This window comes from Bombus huntii, chromosome 10, assembly GCF_024542735.1.
Source record: "Bombus huntii isolate Logan2020A chromosome 10, iyBomHunt1.1, whole genome shotgun sequence".
In the NCBI taxonomy this organism is placed as follows: domain Eukaryota; kingdom Metazoa; phylum Arthropoda; class Insecta; order Hymenoptera; family Apidae; genus Bombus; species Bombus huntii.
Genome location: NC_066247.1, coordinates 12582286 through 12606363, shown reverse-complemented (window position 1 = coordinate 12606363; position 24078 = coordinate 12582286). Strand labels below are relative to the sequence as shown.

Genomic DNA, 24078 nt, shown 5'->3' with positions numbered 1-24078 from the left:
AGTTTCTGATCAGCCCTTATAAAAAGTTTATGAGGCGGGACTGTGAAGCGGATGAAAATTTGGTACTTTAAACAGGAACTTTAAAACGTAGCTCGTTATCTTCGAAAGAGCAGACTTTCAAAGGAAACTTGCCGCATTAAAGAATCCACAGTTCCCGGAGAAAGAAACGGTTGGAGACAAGCGACGCGCCTGCATTAGTTAACAAGTTGATCAACAAGAGTTTATCGTCCCTGTGTTTTAAAGGGAGGCTTGACGAAAGGCTGGATAAAATCCAGCCAGAAACGGTGGAACCTGGGGAAAGTTGGAGGGTAAACATTTTTCCGTTCTCCTTCGAGAGCTAATAACCTCTGCATATTTGATAGGATTCCATTCTCCGCTCGCGGAAGAAAGAGATCGTTTCTGCTTGCGCGCGGTTCGACGTTCCCGCGGAAAGGAAATCTAATTTCTCTCGCTAACACGATACAATTTTGATCCCGTGCCGCAATCTGAAAGCTTTTATGTCCCCGAGGTGGGCAAACCTTGTATCCTCTATGCGTTTTCACCTTTACAAGGCTCGCTCCATGCCGTTTTCCCTTCCTTTTTCTTTCTCCGACCCTTCGCTCCCTCTTTTCTGCCTCGTATATTAAATTGACCAACGTTTCGTACACGGTCCTGTTTTGTCTCTGGAGCCGCGAGTATCGATCCTTTCGAAGGGCAAACCTTCGAGGGACCTTTTGTTTCGCCGAATAACGGATAATTTCTTCCTCTTCCACGGATCACGGAATACTTTGTCCCTCGAACGAAACGGAAACCGAACGATCCACCGCGTCGATTTTCTATCGTCTTACGGTTTATTAACTCTCGGCCGATTAGCCCATCCCGTGATATCCTGCTTCGTTCGATAGGTCCTTCGAGATTCACGCTCGAATTATTCTCTCCTTTCTTCGCCGCAATTGCCCGGCCTGGTATTTATGGGAATGAATCGCTGTTTGGGGTTCCCTTTTTACGCGCCTCTATTAAAATCTTCTACTAAAATCTACATCGTAAATTTTATTCACTCTCTACTGTTCTAATTATTTATTCGTAGAAACTCTCGTCATCGGTATCTTACAAGTATTCAGGTTTGAAGCAACAACGCTACACCTGCCAACGTCCACTTTGCAGCCTTATCTTTGGTCTTCAAATTGAAAGTCCACACGTAGGTAGGTCCTCGAGTTCTCGTTTTATAAACAGGGCACTCGTACATATTCCTCAAGTCCTGTTTATCTTGTGTAATCGCTCTTACGTTGATCACCGGCATCACAGGAAACAGTTCTTTCGGTTTCGAATCGACTAAAATGCCAGACTGCACGTCCCATCGTGCTCCCTCCATAAATATCCCATGAATATATGCACCGTCTCTGGGAGCTGCCCTGATATATAAAAAAGACAACAGTCAACGTTGACCCTTCGGAAGGGTGGTAAAATGACGAAGAACTTGAAATAAGCAATTTTAAACATAATTGTCCGTGCAACGATCTCGTTCAGTTTCCTTTCCTTTTTTCTTCAGTCGTTTTTTACGAAGAACGGTTAAATAATTTAATGTATTAAAAATTTGTGCCTTGAAACGATCAGATCAACCAACTTAATTCATTGGTAATTCTAAATTCCAAATAAATAAGATGAAATTCACGCACGTGAACTCCTCCTTGTTTTTCTTCGTCACGTCGCATTGCAAACACATTTTATCAAGCGGAAGTTCCTGTCTCCTAGCTGTCGATTGCATGATGGCCGTGAGCAACGACTGAGGATTGAAGAATCCGGCCAACCAGACCGATGGTGGCAACTGAAACGATAATTCACTCGTAATAACGGTAACTTTAACGTATCGGTTATCCTTTTATTTCCCTATCTTACGACAAAGTCAGTGGACCACGTTTCCAATTCTCTGATCCGTAGTAGCAGGTCGACGAACCAAGCTGCCAGTCCTAATAAAGACGGATAAGCCCTTTGAGCCCAAACAGGTGGCACTTGGTCAAGGAACAACGCGTTTTCCAAGTCCTCCATATCTGAAGTGATCGTTAGCTCTCCCTTCAGGCCTAAATCCAGTTCGCGCAACGACCGTTTTATTTCCGTGGTCAGATGATTCATTCGTTCGCACTCTTGGAATGCTACGATCACGTACGGAGTCCTTTCTTCCACTTTGCCCATTATTTCGGCCATGTTGAACTCCTCTGGAAGTTTCTCCATTATTTCGTCCAGTATTTGCTTCACCTTTCAACACAGCGAAGTTATCGTCTGATGGTTAATATGGAACAGATTAAACGACTACCTTTTCTTCCCTGGTCACTGTTTGTCCTCCAGAGCTACCCGCGTCCCTCGGTTGCATCTCAAAGACGGTTTTAAAGAGATTCTCCGCAGTCATCGTTAAGAAACCTATTTCAGCATTTGGGTGTAGACCGTACAAATAGGGTGATTCTGCAGGCATCGCTTCGTCGATGTAGGCATGGTAACCGGCTAAATCTGTATTCGGTGGCGCTGGGAATCCTTTGTAATATTTAAATCGTTAATTGCTCTCCAATTACGAGAAGAACCATCGATAAAAATGCTCGAACTCTAACGAGAAACTTGTTACCTGGCGCTAAGTGCAACTCTCCGTCGACCAATTCGGGTTGCATTAATTCCTCGAGATAGGAGACACACAGCCTTCTGTCCCAGTCGTCGGTTATATGTCCGCCGTACATAATTTCGCCGAAAAGATACCTTTACGAATGTGCACGAGTGCGTTGTGAAAAGAATGTGACAAGCGACCGGTTAGAATTGTTCAATCTGCTGAAAAATAACGAAAGAAATCGAGACGGACCTCAAATCCTCCCAAGGCACCTTCGACGTAGCTTCCAAATAATTGTACAACACGCTGACACTGATGTGAAGATCGCCTACGTTGAAGGGATAGATTTTATTCCAGCCCTGTGGGCCGAATTTCCGGCGCTCCGCGACCACCGCGTGGAAGTAACAGAGGGAAAATAGAATGGCCTTGAACTCTGCCTCCTTGCTGCACATCTCCAACGTCTCTTGGGTGAAATTGTCCAGAGCTTTGTGCAGATTCGCCTGCATCCCCGTGGGTGGTTCGTTCGTAATCTTAATGGACGACTCGAGGATCCCCTAATTAATCTTTCATTAACCTCTTAGTGTTTTACAGCATCAAATTCCATATCGTTGTGTTTCGAGCCGAAAACTCGGTGAACTTGCAGCTTTTTATACGCTCTCGAACTTTATCTCCTACGACCATATGTTCGTGCTCGAGGACACAACGATATTAAGCATAAAATGTTACTTGAGGAATGATGTGTCCTGCTGGTGTACTAGCTGGTTCCGCGCTCATGAACACCCTGTAATTCTCATGCGAGCCCTCTGCCGCCATTTCTAATTTCTTTTCCAACAATGGCAGCCATTTCTTCACCAAATGAATATTCTGCAAAATCACCCAATGACCGTTCTTCGCGGCCACGTCCATAGCTTCTTCTGCAACGGATTCCTGTCCCTGACCCAGCGACACGTTGTGGAAATTTTGATTATCCAACGTGTAACCCAAGCGACGACCCAGGTCCTCTACATCCTGATTAAATGAAAATTCATAGGTCTGCCAGGTGAAAGTTGTGGGACAAGGTGAATGCTTTTGTTCATTCCGGAAATGTTCCGTTACCTTCAAAGGATTCACGCCAGGAGAAAGGATAAAGAAGATGGGCGTAGAAGGGCTGGTTTCTTCGTAAGATTTTGCGAACTCGACGGTTCTACCTTCGATATACCTTGGACCAAGCTTCTCTTCGATGAATGCTGCGATTGCGTAGGTCATTCTATCGGGTCGCAGTGCCCTGAGCATGCACAGACGCTGAATAGTCGTTTTGTTCTTCCATTCTTGCGGGAATTTCTCTCGTTCCGGACATTCGCATTCTACCAATTTTTTCCATCTCTTTGCCGAAGTCTCTATGTCTCTGTCTAAATTGCTGCGCAAAAGAAACATCACCGTACGCAACCAGTAACGATATTTCCAAATTCTCAATATTTTGACTTTCGTTTATTATTACGCTATCGTATTACTTTATTACAAAATAAAAATAAAAATAAAGCTATAACGCCACCAATCAAATGGAACTAAATCGCTAACACTGCTCGTTCAAAAGTTGGAATTTCCGATGAAGTCTAAATTCTCCTAATTTTTACTTGCATCATTACGATTTTTAACCTGTTACGGACGATTTAAGATAAAAGAGTACGTGAAATTTCGATTACCGAAATTCTTCTCTGCTAGCGAGACTCCTAATTCCACCCCAGCTGATATTGGAAAGGAAATCAACGGGGGATGTAACGTGCGGCGTGATGGGGAACCGTAAGAGGAAGTCCAACTCTGCTGCAGTCACCTCGTTCCTAGCGAGTAGTATCTGAAACGCCATCTGCGACGCGAAGATCAGTTTGTCGCACTCGAACAACCCTCTGCTAGTGTACATGAACACGGAATAGGTGATGCACTCGATCAGATTCTTCACTCTCGCGGACACGTCTGGGGCGGGATCGGCCTTCGAGATGGCTTTTTGAAACACCACGCTGAAAGCTTTCAAGGAAAATTGATAGATTGGATTGATGGTGTTCAGATCGTTCAGGATGAAGTAGAGGAGAGAAGCTCTGGCTGCCGCTGGTCGATACAATTCTCTCGCGGCGTCGATCTCACGGCTTGTGCCGCGGGCTTCCGTCACCTTCGACTCGATTTCTGCCGCGGTTCTCTTCGTCGTCTCCAGATTTTCCACCAACGACGTGTCCTCTAAAACGTTGCTGCCCGCTGAAGACAATCTGTCCACGAAATTGTTATTTTATCGTATCAAATCGAATTGTATTTCCATCGCTATAAATCCTTTGAAATTCGCTGAGAAACAAGACGAAAACAAGAGGATAGAGGGGCTAACTATAGAATTCGAGTTCCCAACCTGTGTACCACTTTCTATAAGAAGATCAGAAGGGGGGAATAGACGATAATGTTTCCTTTTTAATCGTAAAACGACAGTGAAACAAAGTAATCGATAAAAATATACTTATCGCGTTTTTATCGGTAATCTTGGTACATAATTACATAGAAGGGAGGGTCTCGGGTTATCTGGGTAATACGAAAGGGAGTGATGCCTGAGAAAAGGTTGGGAAACACTGACGCTGAGAGCAAAGGAAATGGAAATTGTTGTGAAAGATCGAACGAGCAACGTACCTCGATAAAAGGGAATCTTCCAAACTGTTGAGCGTAATCTTGAAATCGTTCTGCTGTCTGGTGAGCTCAGCCTTCAGCTCCTCGAGATCCGGTCGCTCGGCTTTCACTACCTCCGCTAGTAATTGATCCTCGAGACCGTCCCTCGTTACCGTGAAATTAATTAGAGTAGTTTGAGCCTGCATCTCGGGCTTGTAATGGGGATTAGCCAGCTTCGTGTGCAATAATAATCTGAACAGCGGATTGTATTCGACCTCCTTGTCGCCGATCTTAATCGCCCGACCCTTCTTAATCAAGTTTCTGCCTAACAGTGGATCCAACACCGGATCGACCGTTTCGCCGATGTTCTCGACGAGCACGGTCGACCCGGTTGCTAGACATTGCTCGATGACATCCAAGTAACCCTTCTGCCCGAGCCTAATGACACGAAGTTCCTCCCCGTATTTCTGCTTGATCCATTTAATTCCCTGCAGCTAAGGAAAAATAATGATGGAGATCCGAGTGACGTTAGGCGACCTCGTGACAGATAGACCTATACCTGAGGGTCGATCATTAAGGGCCATCGGTCGGAACTCGTCAGAATAGTTGCGTTTTCCGTCGACATTCTATCGTTTGGAAGTCCTTCGTTGTTCCACTTGGCTATCTGTGTGTCGTTCGTCAGTAACGACAGAGGGTCCAGCCCCTCCGTGATTGGAACCGTCGGTTCTACGTTACGTAAAAACGGTAGCCATTGCTTGTGTAGCAGATCCTGGCGAAATTGTTTCGTGAAACATCCCACGTAAGATATGAACGATGTCACCAGGAGAACGTCACCGGGTAGGGTGGACGTTTGTTGCATGAAACTTTAGAATTTTTTCTTTAAAGGATCTGTATAATAGTGTTCGTAAGTGTTAAGACGTCTACAGAAAATTAGACATACGCCTTGGGTATTACCAAGCCCTTGAAACTTTTAGAATTTGTTAAATTAGCCATATATGGCTATAATTTTGCACATACTTGGCTACGGAATCTGCCCATCGTATATTTTCCGAGGCCAACCCACCGACCAATCTGTTAGCCAGAGCAATCGTAGCGTTGGTCGCATCCGCCTCTTGTTGACACTTGAGCTTCTCGGACGTTGCCTGCTCGAAGTCCGCCGTCAGCTTCGCCAATTGCTCTTCCAACGACTGTTCCAGAAACAGCACTCTAACTAAACTTGTTCGGAATCACGTTTAACAGAGTTTACGTACAACAACTTTGCGTTTGATCACGCTTAACTTCTCCTGAGCAGCGGCCAAATCTGCGTTCGCCTGTGCCAACGCTTTCCTCTTTGGCTCCACGTCGCAGAACACCTCGTAAAACTTGATAATGTTGATCACCCAGGCACAGAGACCCGCAGCTGCCGCTGATTTCGATCTCACGAATTCTGGCTCGAATTCGGAGTCTTTTAGATACGGTTGGATCGCCTTGATTACTTCCGGATGTATATTTTCTTTGTCGTAGTTGATTAGGGAGTCCAAGAACGTGTCGACCTTCGCCATCATGATCTGAAGAAACAACGCGGATGAAACAATCTCACGCAGAGTGATATAATTCGCTAAAACTCGCAGTGATTTTTTTCCTTCGTGATCTTCTCGCATATTTCTGAACTTCTCTCGAGGCAAATTAGCTCGGAAAGTAAGTTTTCAAAGGAATATGCAAAAATAATACAGAAAAAGACAGCGGTGATGGTGGACTAAAGATTTCCGGCCAAAAGATTTTGAGAAATCTTGATACTATAGTCCGTTCTATGCGTTTATAACTATCCAGCTTAGGTGTACGGTCGAGCACGGACTAGCGATGACCTTGTTCCAAGTACCTTGGCAGCCTTCCAGCTCCTGTCCTTGGGTATTTTCCCAGCTGGAGCCAAGAGAACCATCACAGCGGCAGTTACGTTCGTTACAGCACCTGGTGGCGAACCAAACGACTTCAATTCCGTCAGATTCGCCTTGTTCAGTGTATTCAGAGCCTCTTGGGCAGCCAAGAGAGCCGGTTCTGCCTTCATCAAGTCCACTTCGCAGTCCCTCTGTTTCTTCGATACCTCTTCAGCTATTATAGCAACCTTCGACTCTTCCTCGTCCGCTATAGGAAACACAAAACGTGAAATACGAGCAAAAGGTACTGGTTTACCTAAAGGATTTACCTATAGCCTTCTCCTTTTGTACTTTGTCCGTCTCGATACCAACAATGGCGATCAGAGCATCGGCTGCGTCGTTCTTCTGTTGCAATTCTACCTCTTGCATCGCCAGTTTCTCTTTCAATTTATCCACCTGTACCGCAGTCGAACGTAGCTTTTCCAAACCGTTCTCCAGCCTAGCTACTCGACCACGAAGCTCGCAAGCCTTCGTTTTCAACAATCTAGTGTACAAACTGATCTGCTCGAGAAAGGACTTTGGTGTGGTATAGTTGTATCGGCGCTCGCTGGCCAAATAATGTCTGCTGGCTGCGTTGACGGTCGTGTGAGCGTGGGCCATAAATTTCGCCGCAGCCTCCCTGCATCGAAAGCATCCGTATATTTATTGCTCAGCATCCTCTCCGCTATTGAAGGCGCGTACCACGCGTTTCAGGGGCGTCCCGATCGATATTCTCCGCTCTACCTGTAATTTTCCGGAAGTTCGTCTAACTCCTGCAGAAACCTCTTCGACACAGACATCAAAGCTTCTTGCGGCCATTCGTGGAACCAGTTTATCGCCGTGCAATTTATTATGGCCGGGAATTTCCTCGAGCGAATCCTTAAAGTGGATCCGACAGGGGAGAAGCAGAGAACTATCCGAAGCTGGCGGCGCACCCGGTCGATGAAGAACTTCCAACAATTCTCGCGGGTATCTAACATACCAGCGCCCTTCACCTCGTTACGAACTCCTGCGACCGAGTATATCGATCGTCGAAAAATACTTTAGCGAATTAAATCGTACGAATTTTATGTACGTGATAATCCTTATTGTAAAAAGATAAAAGTAAACGAATGACTTAGGCATCGTGTTTCGAATAGAAATTAATTTGGAGTGGTTTAAAGAAAAAAAAAAAGAGAAAAAAGGAACGAGTTGAATCACAGGGATTTTGAAGTTGATGATCCTTGTTCCGGAAGAAAAAACAAACAACCTGAAATATTCATCGACCTGCTATTATGTTCTCCACTTCGTCCTCGGCGAAGAGATCTGGAACCTCGCCAGAAGCAAGCATGTCGTTGATCAGCACGAGGAATTGTTCGTTCGCCACTTGAGCGTCGGTCATCAAAAACACGATGCCCAGATTCTTCAAACCCGACTTGTTATACAGAACAGCGAGCTCCAATTTTAGATCGACGATTCCATAACCCTTCTTCAACTGAATTTGGAATACCTCCAGCGAGCTTATGAAAGCAGCCAATCGTGACAAGCTTTGTTTGCCAGAACCTCCCACACCGACGAGGAGAGCGCTGCCTCGAGGCGACTCCAAGATCCTGTTTATCCGGCACACGTGCATCATGGCGTCCTCGAACAGCACCAGATTCATAGCAGCTACCAGATCGTTGTAGCTGACCATTGCTTCCGATAGCAATCGATGCAGAGTTGCCCAGTCCTTCACCGGCATGTACTTTGGCTCTCCGACTCCACCTTGCAATATAACAAATTTATTCAACTTTTTCTTTCTCGTGGCGTGTTTGAGATCCAAGTGGTACGCTATTTTTAGCGAAATATTTCCAAGCATTTGCGCACCTGCAAAATGACAGTAGATATTAGGCTTCTCCAAAATGGCGCCCTCGTCAATTTCCTCCACGTTCTTCTTCAAAATATCCAATTGTAGTTTAGAAAAGCTCTCTATGTCCTTTTCATCTGTAAGCTTATCTCCGTAAACGCGATGCGTCTCGTGGAGCCATAATCTGATTAAGTCTATAGAAGACTGTAGACACTCGTTCCCACTGAATAATAATCCTTGAAAGCAGTTTGACAAGTCACGAAGATTGAAGATATAATGGAATTTCACTGCTGTTGGGAGGAACATTTGAGCGCAACGATGATGGAGCTGAATCGACGCTTGAACAATGCTGTTACACATTTCGACGACAGAAATGGGAAACCTATGAAATGCATTAATTATCATACAATGATCGAACAACGAAGATACTTAGGTGTTTCATTTTCTTGTACTGCTTCGCTTCATACAATAATTTATTTTCGAAGCTTACCTGTGTTCGATGTTGGACAAATGCTGCCTCAAGATAGACGAATAAATAGTCGTCAACGAATCGCTGTTAGGAAAACTGACAGCAAACACGGAAAAGTGTCTCTGCAGTCTAGGATTGACGGTGAAAGATCCAGCCGTAGGATTCATACAGCTAACGTATTGACAGTTGTGAATATCTTTCAGAGTTAGCTTCGTTCTATCGTACCAGTGACCGTAATCCAAATGCTGACGGATCAAAGTATGCGGTTGGACGGTTCCATAAGCGTCAACTTCTGGCATATTCAAATCATCGATGAAATACACCAAGGCTTTATTCCCAGGTGGGCCGTAATTTCTACCAGCTTTCTTCTCCAGAGACTTCTCCAGAATCTTCTGCAGCATCTCCGAAGAAGTGTAAAAATTAAAGGGTACATTGGATACTGTGTAATTTTCAGGTAACTGTAGAAGTTTCTCTGCTACGAGAACAGTCTTCCCGCAACCAGCTGTTCCAACTAACATCACTGGATGTTTCTCGGCCATTAATAAATCTAAGAAGTACCTAATTCGAATAGACTCCGCAGTGTATACCAAAACAGCTTGCAGAGGCAGTTCAGGGTCCAATTCGAACTTTGGCAAACGCTGAGACCACGGAACGAAGTTCTTTGTCTCAGAGTCTATATAATAATCAAACACGGTGCCTTGCGAGGGAAACTTAATCTGTTTAAATTCATTTATCCACCACTTACTAAATTCCACGCGATAATCTATCGTTTGATCTTGGAACATCGAGGAACCAAAAGCCCAAACGGCAGCGAAAACAAAGTAGAGTTCATAATGTTCCTTCAAAAAATCAGCGGAGGTTAATTCTGGCTTGAGAAGACAGTGAAGAAGATGACATAGCATCTGTACGTGCGCCATATCTGCGATCGGTGTTATCTTTTTGAATCTTGTTCTTAACGTTTCCAAGCAAGCAGGGATGTACTTGTCAAATAACATAACCAAATTGGATTTTTCAATTGGCGACGTTCTTTTCTCCACCCAGCTCGTGACGTAAGGATTCCAGCCTAGATCCTGAGGATTGATATACAAAATCCCCGCTCTGGATACGGTAGCTGGAGTAGCAGTTCTCAAATTAGAGATCTCGAAGAGCAGCCTCATCACAGGAGTCAGAGCTATTCTCTCGTTACTAGCTAAAGTCAGAACCTTGTTATCGTCCATGACAGTGTTCAATGACTCGATCCACATGGGATCGATATCGCCATCTAAAACTATCCACTTAGGATTCTCTCCGCCTAAGTTAGCCTGTTCTCTCATAATAACCGAGAACAAGCCATCCTTCCATTCTCTGGTCGCTGGATTAATTATTCCAAATAATTCGTCATTCGTCACAGCTTTCGGATTCAAATCGTTGTATACAGGCTTTCTCTTCATGTTCTGATATGTTCTAAACAACGACTTCCAAACTTGAGTCTTTCCGGATCCTGCAGTTCCCACGATGAAAACCGAGTGCCGTACTTCTAATAGTTCCTCCAACTGAACGACTTTGAGGATGAAGCCGTCTTCTGGTTGCAGCATCAAATCAGCTGCTGCCTGTTTAACCATCTTCTCGAATTCCACGTCGCGTTTTCTGGGAACGTCCAAGGCGGGGAACAGGTCGGCTATCAAACCCATAAACACAGGCAGATCGTCGGAAACCACTTTGGGAATGTTGAAGTCTCGAAGAGCTCTCATGAGCACTTCTTCCTCCGGTCTGCCGGGGTCTCCCCTCTTCAGACTTCCGGCGACTACGAGGACCGACTTTATCGCGCGCAGTCCCCAGTCATAATGGTCCTGCTTTGATAACAACTCCTTGCATAGAGTATACAGCGTAATGAACTTTCTCGCTAGAACTCTCGCATCCTGTAATTTCGAGAACCCTATTTCGTATGTTTTTAATATTATAGAAAGATTAGAGGATGACCGGTGAGACGGTAGAAGGACAGGGGAAGTATATGCAGAGTTGGAAAGATAACAATTTAAAAATTCTCCTTCGTGTAAGAAATATCTTCTAAGAGACCTTTCAAAGATTTTTAAAACTTTTGAAGTAGACCACGTTAATGTACGTGTACACGTGTATTCGAATAAATTTTGTTAATGGGAGCGGTACTAATATTCATTTTTGTATCTGTAACATGGAGATGTTGCATAATCGTATTTTCCTTGCGGAAATTCGTAGCTTAACCAAAGTTCGTAGTTGTAGGAATCACACGAATCAAAATACGCGTGAAATAATACAAAAGGTGCATAGATCAAAGTATAGACGTAGCTTTGATACACGCGTACACGAATTTATTTAATATAACATACAAAACCATGATTCCTACCTGGAATCCCTCTGCCACTAACATAATCTCGCAGATGAGTTCAAAATCGGGGACTACCATGGCACACGGTCGAAACAAGGCTTTTAAATTCTCCGGTAATTCTGTTCGTCCTGCGTAACCTGGATTCATCGTGATGAATATACCAACCGTTGGTTCGAGGCCGATTATTTCTCCCATGAAGTTGAATTTCTCTTTCTTATCTCGAATGGCGTCCTGAATCGATTTCACTTGGACAGCTACTACGGAGAGTACTTCGACCGTGATTCGGTTGAACTCGTCGAAACAACCCCAGGCGCCAGTTTGAGCTAATCCTTTATAGATGTTACCGCAGGATTTGTAGTCCATCTGCTCGGAACAGTTGAACACGTAGACCATTATGCCGAGAGCTCTGCCTAGATCTTTGGTGGTTTCGGTTTTTCCAGTGCCCGCTGGGCCTGCTGGTCCACCACCCATTATTAAATGAAGAGATTGGGTCAGGGTTATGTAACATCTATCCGTCAACGGTGTTATGACCAATCTGCATAGAAGAGAAATGATTTAGTGAGAATTAGGAAACTTTTAAGGAATCCTATCTAATTATAACTATTAATTCTCGTGTTATTACAGTCCGGTTACTATTTGGACTGTTGAGAAGCCACGTCGATCTTCTCCGTAAATTGAAAAGTATAGATACTAATCGTACAATTATGTATCTAATTAAAAGATTAAAAAAGAAATGTGGAGACGATCAAGTCGAGCTTCTCAGGCACCGTTGTTTTTTTTTTAATCATTTATGATACTTTTCGTAGCGTTTATGGGAAAATATTAGCCTATTAACTGAATCGATCTTTGACGAGACACTTCTATGATTACTCAGTTAAAGATGAATAAAGAAAAATTGATTTTATCCAAGGAATTGAAAATTCAAACGACGAGTAAAATATGAAGCGTATAAAGAACAGTAACGAGCAATATTTTAACGCAAGTATCAATGAACCAGTCGCTAGATTCCATAATCCCTACTGCGAAAATTAACAGAGATGCAAAGGAGAGGAGACGAAGAACCATCGGACCTGGGAGTATTTCCCAAGTATTCGTGAGAGTATTTAAACTGCGCGTCGCAAATATTAGCAAAGCAATCCTTCTCCTTTTCGTCCCAACGATGGCGAAGTTGACTCTGCCATTGGAACGCCTGCGACGTCTCCACCTTGGACTGCACTAGCTTCGCCACCACGTCTCGAGAATGTACATCGATAGTGCAGATCGTCATCACCTTTTGTCTCTCCTGTTTCGTTAGCTCTCCGATCAATAGCGTGATCAGTGTACTTAATTGAGAGATCTGTTTCTTTAGATAGTCTTTCAGAGAATTATCGTAACCCTCTTCCAGTCTGGCGAACGCGATGTTCACCTCAGTCGTCCACCAAATTTGTGTTCCACAGAGAGAAACTTGAGCTGGATAGTCGAACAGCCATTGTTCTCGGGACTTCTCCTCGTAAGTTATCACAGCCTCGCTGAAATAGTATCTTATTGTGACTCTCATCGCTTGTTGCAGACGATTTAACCACGCCTCCACTGCGCCCTCGCAGCTCATCTCGCAGTTTGCGAATTCCACGTACTCTCCATCTTTCGCGAACATACCTTGAAACAGGAGTATTTCATTGCATAAAATGTATGAAGAATTAAACGTTTTGGCGTAGTATATTTTAATTTGTCACGGCTCCCAGGGCGAAATATATAATAGTTGCGTGGCAGTCCATGTGTTCGAAAGATACGAGACTTTTACACAGCACAAACTAATAAAGGTTTGTTACTATAAAAATATTTAGTCGCACGTGATACGTGCAGAGAAGATCAGTGGTACGCTTAGAGTTACAGACGAAATTTTTTGAGGCAAAAAGCTTCACGGCTATCGTTCTATGGTAATAGTATCTCCCAACATATGGATCTATGAAGGAACGTGGAGTTGAATGAATATGTACTTAAAGTCTCTTTACAATTTATAATATAATTTATATTACAGTACGTTTCTCAGACGAAGAATTTCCGAAAAATAAACTTTTATTCCTTGCAGAGGTCGACTTACCCAATACGCGTTTTGGCGAGCCAGCAGCCGCGTCATCGAATTTCAATCGAGCCATGGAGTCGAATAGTTTTGTCAGATGCTTGGCCACGATCTCCGGCTGATTTCCATTCGACAAAATATCCAACAGATCGCTGGACGAAACGAAGTAGAATCTCGGGAACGCGAGACGCTTCGTTTCCAAATATTCTGCCAAGGCTTTCTCGCAGAGAACCAATTCCTTTTGGAGGATATCGAGAGAAGACACCAGGCCTTCTCTGTTCGTTGCTTGCACAACGTTTGGCGTCTTCGCTAGTTCCTCTGTCATTTGCTTGAATTCCTTGTCGATTCGATCGAACCTCTCGGCATCCACTGGCAATTGTCTTCTTATATCTTCCGAGGAGGTGAAGATGCTCTCGAGGTGCATCCAGGTTCGTTGCACCTCGAACCAGATTGTAGTAACTTGATCGGCGATGCTCAGCTTTCGTTGCCAGCTGGAGACTTCTTCTAGGAAGTGGGCGATGAACTTCGAAGTGATAAGGTTTTGTAGCTGGACCTATGAAAAGCAAACAAGGTGGCCCTAATCGAGTCGATTTTCTCCAAAATCGATCGCACTGTGCCTTGACTCGCTATAATATCTTTCCAAACTCTCATCGTCGAATCGCTTGAGTCTCTTTAAATTTTCACCAAGTACGATTTCTGCTGGTTTAATCTACGTAAAACGAATCACATTGTGCAAATCTAACTGACGACTGCGATAAAAATCGGTTCTGTAATTTGTTCAAAAGTCACTAAATTTCTGCGATTCTTGCAACATTCGTGCTCGAGTGCGTAACAAGCGATCCGTGTAGAAAGTACCTGGTTCTCTTCCAACGTTTCGATCAATTCCTCGCTGGCTCTTATTAGGGTAGCGCCAGTTCTAGCGTGAATTTCTTTCTCGAATTCCATTTTCGACCAGGTGGCGTTCAATTCTCTCATGTACTTTTCCATAGACATTTCTTTCACGGCTTTGTCCACGATGTTCTTCACTTCTTCCTCGCACTCGTGAAGATTTAGCTCCAGAAGATCGGCCAACGTGGTAGACTCGTCCATAACGAATCGTACCTAAACGCATTCGTCTTTACCGGCTATGTCTCTAAATACGTAGCATTATAATTATGAATATCGTGTATCATTATGAATCATGTATGGTTTAACATTATATATTATAGCGAATGTATTTGAAATTTAATGTGAGCATTGACGAACAATTTGAAGAAATAAACGTAAAGCCAGGTGTACGAAGAATTAAACGTTTCGAATGCAAAATCAATTTATTCGATGAAATATATACAGTGACTGGTACATAGAACGAACGAAAAACGATGATAAAAATATGGTACAAATTATTTGATCACATACATACGTGATACATGCACTGATGAGTAACTAATAATGCATTTATTGATGAATCGTGACGGTGGTTTAAATATTCGTGCTTAAAAATTTTGGAAATAATTATTTAGAGAACAAAGTGCCAGTATTTACAGTGGACTTACGGTCATTTCTGGAGTCATGTCGCCCAGTTTCTGCAACACCGATAGCGTATATACAGCGGTGCAACTAACTCTAAACATCTTGGTGAACTTTTGTAAAAATATGCTAAACTGAATCCTTATGTATAACTATTTTTCGTATAAAATTCATCAAAAACTTTTTCATGTACAATGATATAAAAAATTCTTACAAAAAATATATATATGTAAAGTCTTTCATAAAAATTGGATATCATGTAAAACGTAATATAAAACGTATCTAAATCATTTTCTATCCTTTTCGTAAACCTATTCTTCGTTTCTTAACCTCCGCCGATACCTTGGTGCTATTCATTAATTGCCTCCAATGTCTTTCCCTTATAGCTGGATTCTGGAGTTCTGCTACGGCCCTCAAGGACGTCAACATATTCTTCACGGTTGCCTCCAATGATACGAAAGTGTCCCACGATCTCATTTCCTTGTCCAGGGCTAATTGCAATTAGTATATTAAAAACACGTTTGAAGACAGCTTACTCGTTTTAGTAACAAACGACACGGGTTTCTAATATTTCGAGAGAACGTTCAACGCAAAATAGAAATAAAAAATCAGGCGTGCCGACAACAATTTTTCTATATTTTGCACAAACACGAGATATCTTTTAACGTGGTAAAAATGCAACTGAAAGAACACGGTAGAGTTAATATCGTGTCACCAACCTCGTATCTCCTTGGAAAATTTCTTGCACTCGATGTCCATGTTCTCTACGTCGATTTTTCTCCAAGGCGTAGTCTTCCATCCTTCTATACAGCTTCTAACGATATTCACGTAGTCCCATAGTTGCTTCAACATCTTCAACTCTCTTCTGCATTGCTTCAACACTTTGAATTCTGGCACCATAACTTCGAACAACGATGCAGACTCTTGGATGTCTTTCATTTGACGTTCCAACATCAGAATCTCCTTGTGTCCTTCGTCTAACAGTTCGTAAGGATTCGAACAATCGTGTTTGAAGAAGCTGTAGCGCCGAAAAGCTTCGCGGTAGTGAGTTATGGTCGTGTCGAACGCGGAGATTCGTCCTCGTATTCTGGACACTTCACCTGTTTTATTTCGTACAAAATTAGCAGCTGTCCTAATATCTACGAATGTAGATGTATGTACCTGCTTGCAGGGGTGCCACTTGCTGTTTAACCATAAGCGCCAGTTTCTTCGTATTGGACCATTGCTCGGGCAGTTCTTGAAGCAGAACGTTTACTTCCTCTGGGATATCCTGATCGTAAAATTTCAACAATTCGATCGTCTCTTCCAACGGCTGGAACATTTCATCCGTAGTCGGTTGCCTTTCTTTCACTTGCAAGAGATAACCCATCACGCTAACGAGTCCGACGTAGTCACCTGGTTGTATTGGTTGGAGCAAACCCTCGTCTGCTCGTCTATGAATAAAATATACATTGAAGAATCCATCGAAAAGCAGCTCCTTCCTTTTTCCTTATATTGGCTCTCTAGGTAACCATTTTTACTCTTTCGGGAAATTTTTCAATATCAGAAAAATATGAAAGCCAGACGTTCCTTCTACGTCTGATCGAAGGAAAGAGGACGATCTATAGAGACAAATCAAAGTAGCCAAGTGCGCAAGTAGCCCGAGATTATCGAACGTGCAACGAATATCGTGATTGCCAACATAGCTATCGATCTACAAAACAGTTGAAATCGTTCTTCGTTTGCTCGTATAAAGAATGGTAACTCGTAAGAGAAAACACCTTATAAACGATCCCAAATCCGAGAGGCTGCTGGTAACGCGATCGACCAGATGTCTCTTGAACATGCTGGACCATTTGCAGACCATGTTCAGCACCGACTGTCTGAAGGGTCTGAGGTTTACCCTGAACCAGCCACAAAACACTTTCGATGGTTCCATTTCCTCGATCTCGAGATAGAGGCCCTCGTAAAGGTCGATTTGCTCGCGGAATTGCTCCATTTTCGGCGGTGACCGTGTCGGCCCCTTGGGATCCTGCACGGCCACCATCTCCATTTCCTCCATCGTCAATTGTCGGCTATACTCGAGAAACTGTTGCATCACCATGTCTCTATCGTCCAACCAGAGATAGGCGTATCCTGATAAAATAAGACGACAAAGAACGAGGGTGGATCATAGAGTAGACCAAGCGTAGAAACATCCTCTGATGTTCGTTGATTCTATTATAATTCGTAGGCAGTAGATTTTTATACGTTTGTGGAAAGTTTGAAGATGTACAAAGCGTATTGCTATTAGTAAATTATCGTTATTAGCTATTAGCCTGCATTTTACTATATTTTATGTATTTTTTCCACATTACGCGAATTCTATGCATTTAGATTAGTATTTCGTGGTATTTATACCTTCGAAGTTGCTGCAGAATTCGGTAGCTTCCTCCACCGCGGTCGAAACGTTATTCATAATTTCATTTTTCATCCCCTTTATATCTGGATCTTCCTCTAGTTCCTCGCTGTATCCTATGGCATCTCTTTTTAATCGTGGCACCAGTGCAGCCATCCCTATGATATCGTTCAATAGTGCCAAGATTAATTGGTCCAATCCATCCGGATCGTCGGGTTCCAATGATGGCACGTAATAGAGATCTGGTTCCCTGAGTTCTAACTTCGCTTCTAACAGCGGCTCAGTTTCTTCATTGGAATCCATATTGTCTACCAAATACCCTGGTACGAATAAAAGGGAAAAAGAAATCTCTTTTATGGTTAACAGAATCAGAAGCAACGTACTTAAATAGAATCATCACAATACAGAAGAAACGATTATAAAAAAATCTGTACGTAAAAGTTTATTTAGCTCTAAGAATTGCAGACCATTGATTCGCCGATTGCCATTAATCGACTAAAACAGGAAATTTGAAGAGATTTCATAATTTGAGAATTTAAAGAAACCACAACGAAAGCCTGAAACAATAATTGTACGAAAAATATGGAGAGGCCCATTCACCTAACGAACACCCTACAGCCCTTCGAAGGGACTCCATCACGATCCTATCGATGTAATCTACGTATTTTTGCCACGGTTCCTCCATTTCGTCGGAAACTTGAAAAAGCAGCCTGTTCTCTTCCAACAACGAATGAATCTGTTCGGCAGCCCTCTCGACCTCGCCGTAACGTCTTGATACTTTTTCTGGCCGCTCGTCGAACGACAATAAAGCGTCCTTACGACGATCCTTCCTTTCGATGAGAGGCGTCCTCGTCCAGGCGTCCAACACCGCTTTGATCTTCTCGGCGTTCGTCTGGGTCGATTTGATTCGCTTCCAGAGCCCCTCCACGAGTTCACCCAATTCCACGATGTACTCCAGAACGCCGTCCGACTTCCAGCATAATTCTGTTTCTCCTCGAGAAACCAACGAATCGATCCTAGTTATCTCCTTCTCGATCAGCTGCAACTCCACTCGCCTGGTCGTCTTGCACACGTTGTTGTACGAACACACCGTGGCTGCTAGCAGCGTGCGGAACTTTCGGAACGTTTCGACGTTTTCCGACACCTACATATCGAAGACTATTAAACCACCTTAACTTGTCACACTTATTGGCGAATTTTATTTGTAGTATTATCAATTAATTGCACGGTTCGTCCAAATGTTTATCGATTTCAATTATTATCGCAAGAATGAATTACTAATTAACAGTCTGTCTTATCTATACATTGACAGCGAAAAGAGCGAAAACTGCTCTCAAATGTTTCTCTTTTACACGTGCCAATTCTTTAATTTTTCCAAATAGCAATTTTATTATGCCACGTTACACTGCGTTACACGCAACGGCTGTAACAATATCATTGTGCAGTTAAGTCAGGTTTTGCCTAAATTTTGCTGTGGTGGTATACGTGTAGGGATACATAGGAAAAACGTCAAGTGGATAGATACCTTTATTGCCTCTTCGGGAATGTCTGATCGAGACATTTGCTTCAGATAGTTCACTTCCTTTAAAACACACAAAAGCTGGGGATCAAAGTTGAGCAGTAACGTGGAATCCTTCTCGCGATAGAGAATATTGCGATTCAGTCCAATATCGACTGCGTCAGGTACGGTTCGTGCCCATTCCGTGAACAATTCAGTCTCCTTATCCTTAAAGATCTGGATAAGCCTTTCATAACGTTTTTCTATATTCTGGCCCTCTTCGCTGTTCACTATTCTATGATCGGTATAATTATTTTGTAATTAAATTGTTCTATCAAATATAAATCTCTATTTAAACAACTTACGGATGTTGAATAGCTTTGAAAGATTGAACGGGAAGATCGATGCGTTGTCTGAGCATGGTGATAAATGTCAGAGCCGCGGCTAAAGGTGGAAGATTAATTAGAGCGCCTCTAGTGCCACGATTAAACAGAACTTCGACTACAGTCAGCTCGACGTTCAATAGATCCAAAATTCTGGTGTAGCGATTTGCGAACTGTTTGCTTATCATTGGCCTGTCTAGCACCGTTCCAACGATATTTATCAACTGAAACGAAGAACTTGTAAGAATTTTAGTTATTAAAATTATCGTACAAAAATTAATTTTTATTTGTTATAAAATATATTTGTTTTTATGTTTATGTTGAAGTTATGCGTCTGTCGCATCTAGAAACTGAGGAAATTTCGAAGATCGTTATTTTTGGAATTTGTTTATTTCGAATTCTTCGTTTTATTACACTGTGAAAGCAGATCGATAGAAGAATTGTAGTTTTTTGAAAAATGGCCCGTTTTTCCGCCACTTATCCTACCACAGTTGTCCAAATCTACCAGATACGGTACCTTGAAAACGCTCTCGAGGTTGCCGCAATCGTCGAAAGCCTGGCAAAGAATAGCCGCCAATTTACAATCGAGATCGGTGATGGACTCGTTGAACTTGGCACAGTCTACGGTGAAAGATTCGTCGTCTGGCTCGAGCGCGTCGTTTGCCCGCACCGTGAAAGAAACGAACAGCTGCTGGAACTCTTTGTACACGTTGACGATCCTGGTGCTGAGGGATCGGCCGAGAATCCCGCCGATTTCTATCTTTTCCAGCTTGGAAAATTCCATCACGGTGTTAAATAGCCACTCGATGTCGCTCAGTCGTTTCAAGAAAGCATCCAGGCGAGCGAAAACGGCGCTGGAATTGAAGGTCCACGGTGGTGCATCGGGTTTCATCGCTGGCATGTCTTTCCTAAGTTCGAATTGTCGTTTGAACTCTTCCAAGACGCCTGCAAGAAAGAGCGTGTAATGCTTTTGATCTACAAAGTCTCCGAAAGAGACGAAAAATTAATTAGGAACAACGTTAGAAGTAAAATTAAAAGAGGCTTAGAAGTTGAAGAAATGGTATCGCCATAGAAAGATAGTGCTCGAATGATGAGAACGATCTTCTGATCGATTCTAACCTCGAGATATTTGCACACGCTGTAAAGCCTCGTCAACGTCGCTCTGGAAAATGGAGGTTGGGTCGAGGAATCGACGAGCCTCCTGTATCAACAGGTTGGAAATCTGTCGAAACATGATGATCACCTTGGTGGAGCTCTGATAGTAGCTAGATTTCGACCAGGCTAATCCGACCGAGTGTATCAGCGTGGCCATTAGCGGCTTAGCCTCGGAGAAGTCGACCTCTTCGACCGCTTTGAAACACTTGGCCAATGGAGATAGATACAGAGATATCTCTTTCGCCTCTGCCATCGAGGATACCACGTTATCGAAAAGGGTGCGAAAGCAGGGGAAATAGGCGCTGTCTGTCGTTTCCAAAATGCTCGCCATTTTCTTCACGCGATCCTCTCGCAATTGATCGTAGATATATCTGGAAAACGATCCTTCTTCTATAATAATTAACCTTTGGATACTGTAATTTGTTAGACTTGGAGAATATTGTTACCCTACCGCTCAGCTTTCTTACATTTTTCGTGTCTGATAGGAAAAATACTTATTTTCGACGTTTTTATCAGAAATAAATAAATGCCGGAACGACGAAAACGTTGCCATAGATGGATACTCGATATCCTTTACCTTAAATTAGCTAGTCTCGTGGACCAATAGTCAAGCTCGACATAGGGGGTGGGATTTTGACCATTCTCAAAAGCTGCGCCAGATTCCTGAGTGACAACGTCGTTCACCAAGTAGGCCCACTTTATCACGACACCCTCGATGGCGCTCTTCAAATACAGATCGACAGCTTGGGGGCCTTCTGTTCGCACTAGCTTCTCCACTTCCGTTGCCCTCTCCATTCCGGCTGGCATTGGGAGCACCGTTCTGCCGTTTACCTGGCCTTTCACCTGTATTTCGACGGAAAACATTCGTACAATTTCGTACTGCCAACACCATTGTTGAATCTACCATTTCGAATCTAAATATACAGCATGTCCCTTGTTCTTTCTTCCTGATTTTCTCCAAAATGAAACAGAAATAAATTAATCTTATCGATATTCTGCACGCTCCCGAATCTCTGATCTTTAAATCGGGGACACCCTGTATAAACTGAGAACACGCGTATGAAAACTAAATCTTTACAGAAGAGAAAGAAAGTTTACTTGGTACAGAGTACCGCGAAGAGAATGAACGTGTCTACAGATGTCCTGAATCGCGACGTCAGGCAAATCCTTGTGATTCTCTGCTTTGCTCAACAGGGGCGCGAATAAATTGTCCACCAAAGTAGCTAATTGATCGACAACTCGAGACGACAGATCCCCTAATATCAGCATCGATGAACAAACTTCTTTCTCCTTGGGTAATGGCGCCTGTTCTATCTTCACGGCGTAAATACCTGAATATGAATGTAAATATAACATGATGAATATGAATATAACGTGAATACAATTTTCAAAATTTTGCCTTAGGCGGATATTTTGGAAAGTTTTCATTATCGTACTCACCTTTGGTTCTCTGACATGGTATAGGGAACGAGGTTGAAGCCACCAATTGCGCGTTCGGTGTCAAAGCTACAAAAAGAGCAGCTGGCAGAGGATTATCAACAAAATCCAGCACAGCGTTTCTGTATTCCTCCGTGAGGAGTAATCTGGCCCACTTCTCCGGCTTCAGTTTCAGCGACTTCTGCACGAAAACACCGATGTAATCCAAACGAAAATCCGCCGGTCCATCGGGAGTAGCCATTTCTGCTTATACAAATTTCGCATAAGTTATTTAGATTCTCAGTTTATACGTTTAGATTCGGGATTTTAGATCTCAACGTAAGATGTTATTTTTATATTTATTGCATTTACTATTTTCTCAATTGATATACTTAGGTCAAAAATTTTTAATCCGATTGGAATTCAGCTGTAGATTTGAAATCTTCACGTAAGATATTACTCTTTTATTCGCTAATTCGCGTCTTCATCATCGAGAAATTAATTTACGAAAGACATTAAATCGTACGAAACGTGAGAATTTAAAAAAAACGTTGGCTTAACTTCCAACAACAGGCAACCAGGATTTCCTCTTCAAAGAACTACGCTAGGACTCTCGTGACGCGACCAAGCAAGCGTAACACAATGCTGGCGTATCTCAAAGGATGGAAAATATGTAAAAGGCTGACGTGACCACGAAAGGGGGAGTGGTGGACGCGGGGTAAAAATGCCAATCGTTTGGTGGCCGTCGTGCAAGCAGGTCAAGAGACCAGGCACCGACTGAACCGAACGAAACTACATTCTAGCATTGGAGGCTCGTGTCTTTTAGACGACCCTATGCCTTCGTTGCCTACCTATTGTCACGGGACGCACGGAATATTCTCGAGAACGACTGACATCGCACGCGATACCGCCTTTCGCGTACTGGCAGGTACCATTTTACTCTTTCGTACTCGCTGGGGACGTTAGTCAGAGTTTCGCGTCCACGGATTACGTTCGTTGTAAACTTTCGATCGAGCACTTTGACGCGAGATCGTTTCACTTTCGACGTGGCTTACTGTGGAGAATATGCAGGTGATAAAATACGACAAATAGCTTTTTAAGTATGTCGACGATCAGTGATACTGATTTGGGATGTTGAAGCTCCTCGTCCACGGATGAATCGATCGAACGTTTCCTTGTGTGACATAATACAGTTTAGAAAAATTTTTCGAACGATTGTGGTATTTAATTATCGTTTGAAGATTTAGTATTTTTCTTGCGAATTTTGTTTCTTCGAATTTTGTTTCATTACCTCTAGTTTTTTGTACGTTAACTCGATTCTTTTATCGAACGTTTTATATTTGTTTCCGACGTTGGTAGGTTGACGAGCGTGTGTAAAATTATGGACAAAAGTGATGAATGCGATTCATTGGAAGACGAATCTACGTGCAACCTGTTCTTCGATCGAACAAGCGGATTGTGAGTGAAATCGTAGATTGTAATTGCCAGAGAGGCTTACGATTAGAAAATGGCAGCGTAGGATGTCGCTTTCTACATCACGGTGGTGAGTTTCGATGAAGTAAAAGATGTCGTCGATTGATCGCGTCGCTTACAATGCAAGAGACAAATTGGCCCGATCAGTTCGATCGATCGGTCGTAAAAACGAGGAAATTGCGCCGACGTAAAAATAGGAAGGCGCAGAAAGGCACTGCAGCTGTTTGTCCTTGGATTTCAGCCAGTAAAAGCGGTGCCATTTGCTGGCAGGGGGATTTAGAACGCAACGTTGATAACGCGAGTTCTTGGAAAAGGAAGGGACGTTCGTTTCGTCCTCTAATCGGCTTATCGATCAAGTACACGTAATATACGTATACGTATTGCTGCCATTGTTCAGTTGCACCCTGCACAATACGATCGAAAACTGCCAAAAAGCTATAGAAAAATGGAAAAAATGGAGCAGCTTGCGAGAACATCTGGCTATCGAACG

The 24078-nt window shown here is 43.1% G+C and overlaps 1 protein-coding gene and 1 long non-coding RNA gene across 2 annotated transcripts in view; one reads left to right on the top strand and one right to left on the bottom strand.

Moving 5' to 3' along the window:
• The window catches only part of LOC126870302 (uncharacterized), a 122530-nt gene that overhangs the window by 81809 nt on the left and 16643 nt on the right, over positions 1–24078 (top strand). The gene's annotated exons all lie outside the window — the stretch shown is intronic.
• Positions 1065–22377, bottom strand: LOC126870274 (dynein beta chain, ciliary). Its single transcript, XM_050627809.1, is given in 37 exon segments — positions 1065–1426; positions 1652–1804; positions 1876–2232; positions 2291–2505; positions 2594–2721; positions 2822–3123; positions 3296–3577; positions 3665–3965; positions 4252–4806; positions 5213–5682; positions 5748–6051; positions 6206–6375; positions 6439–6735; positions 7047–7309; positions 7371–7720; positions 7825–8089; positions 8347–8823; positions 8926–9287; positions 9396–11272; positions 11737–12253; positions 12789–13353; positions 13799–14330; positions 14633–14878; positions 15313–15342; positions 15629–15777; positions 16006–16386; positions 16448–16719; positions 17047–17401; positions 17666–17983; positions 18264–18807; positions 19189–19456; positions 19527–19768; positions 20062–20489; positions 20664–21070; positions 21277–21542; positions 21798–22030; positions 22140–22377. Coding segments are annotated over 37 exon segments (13449 nt in total). The 3' UTR covers positions 1065–1096.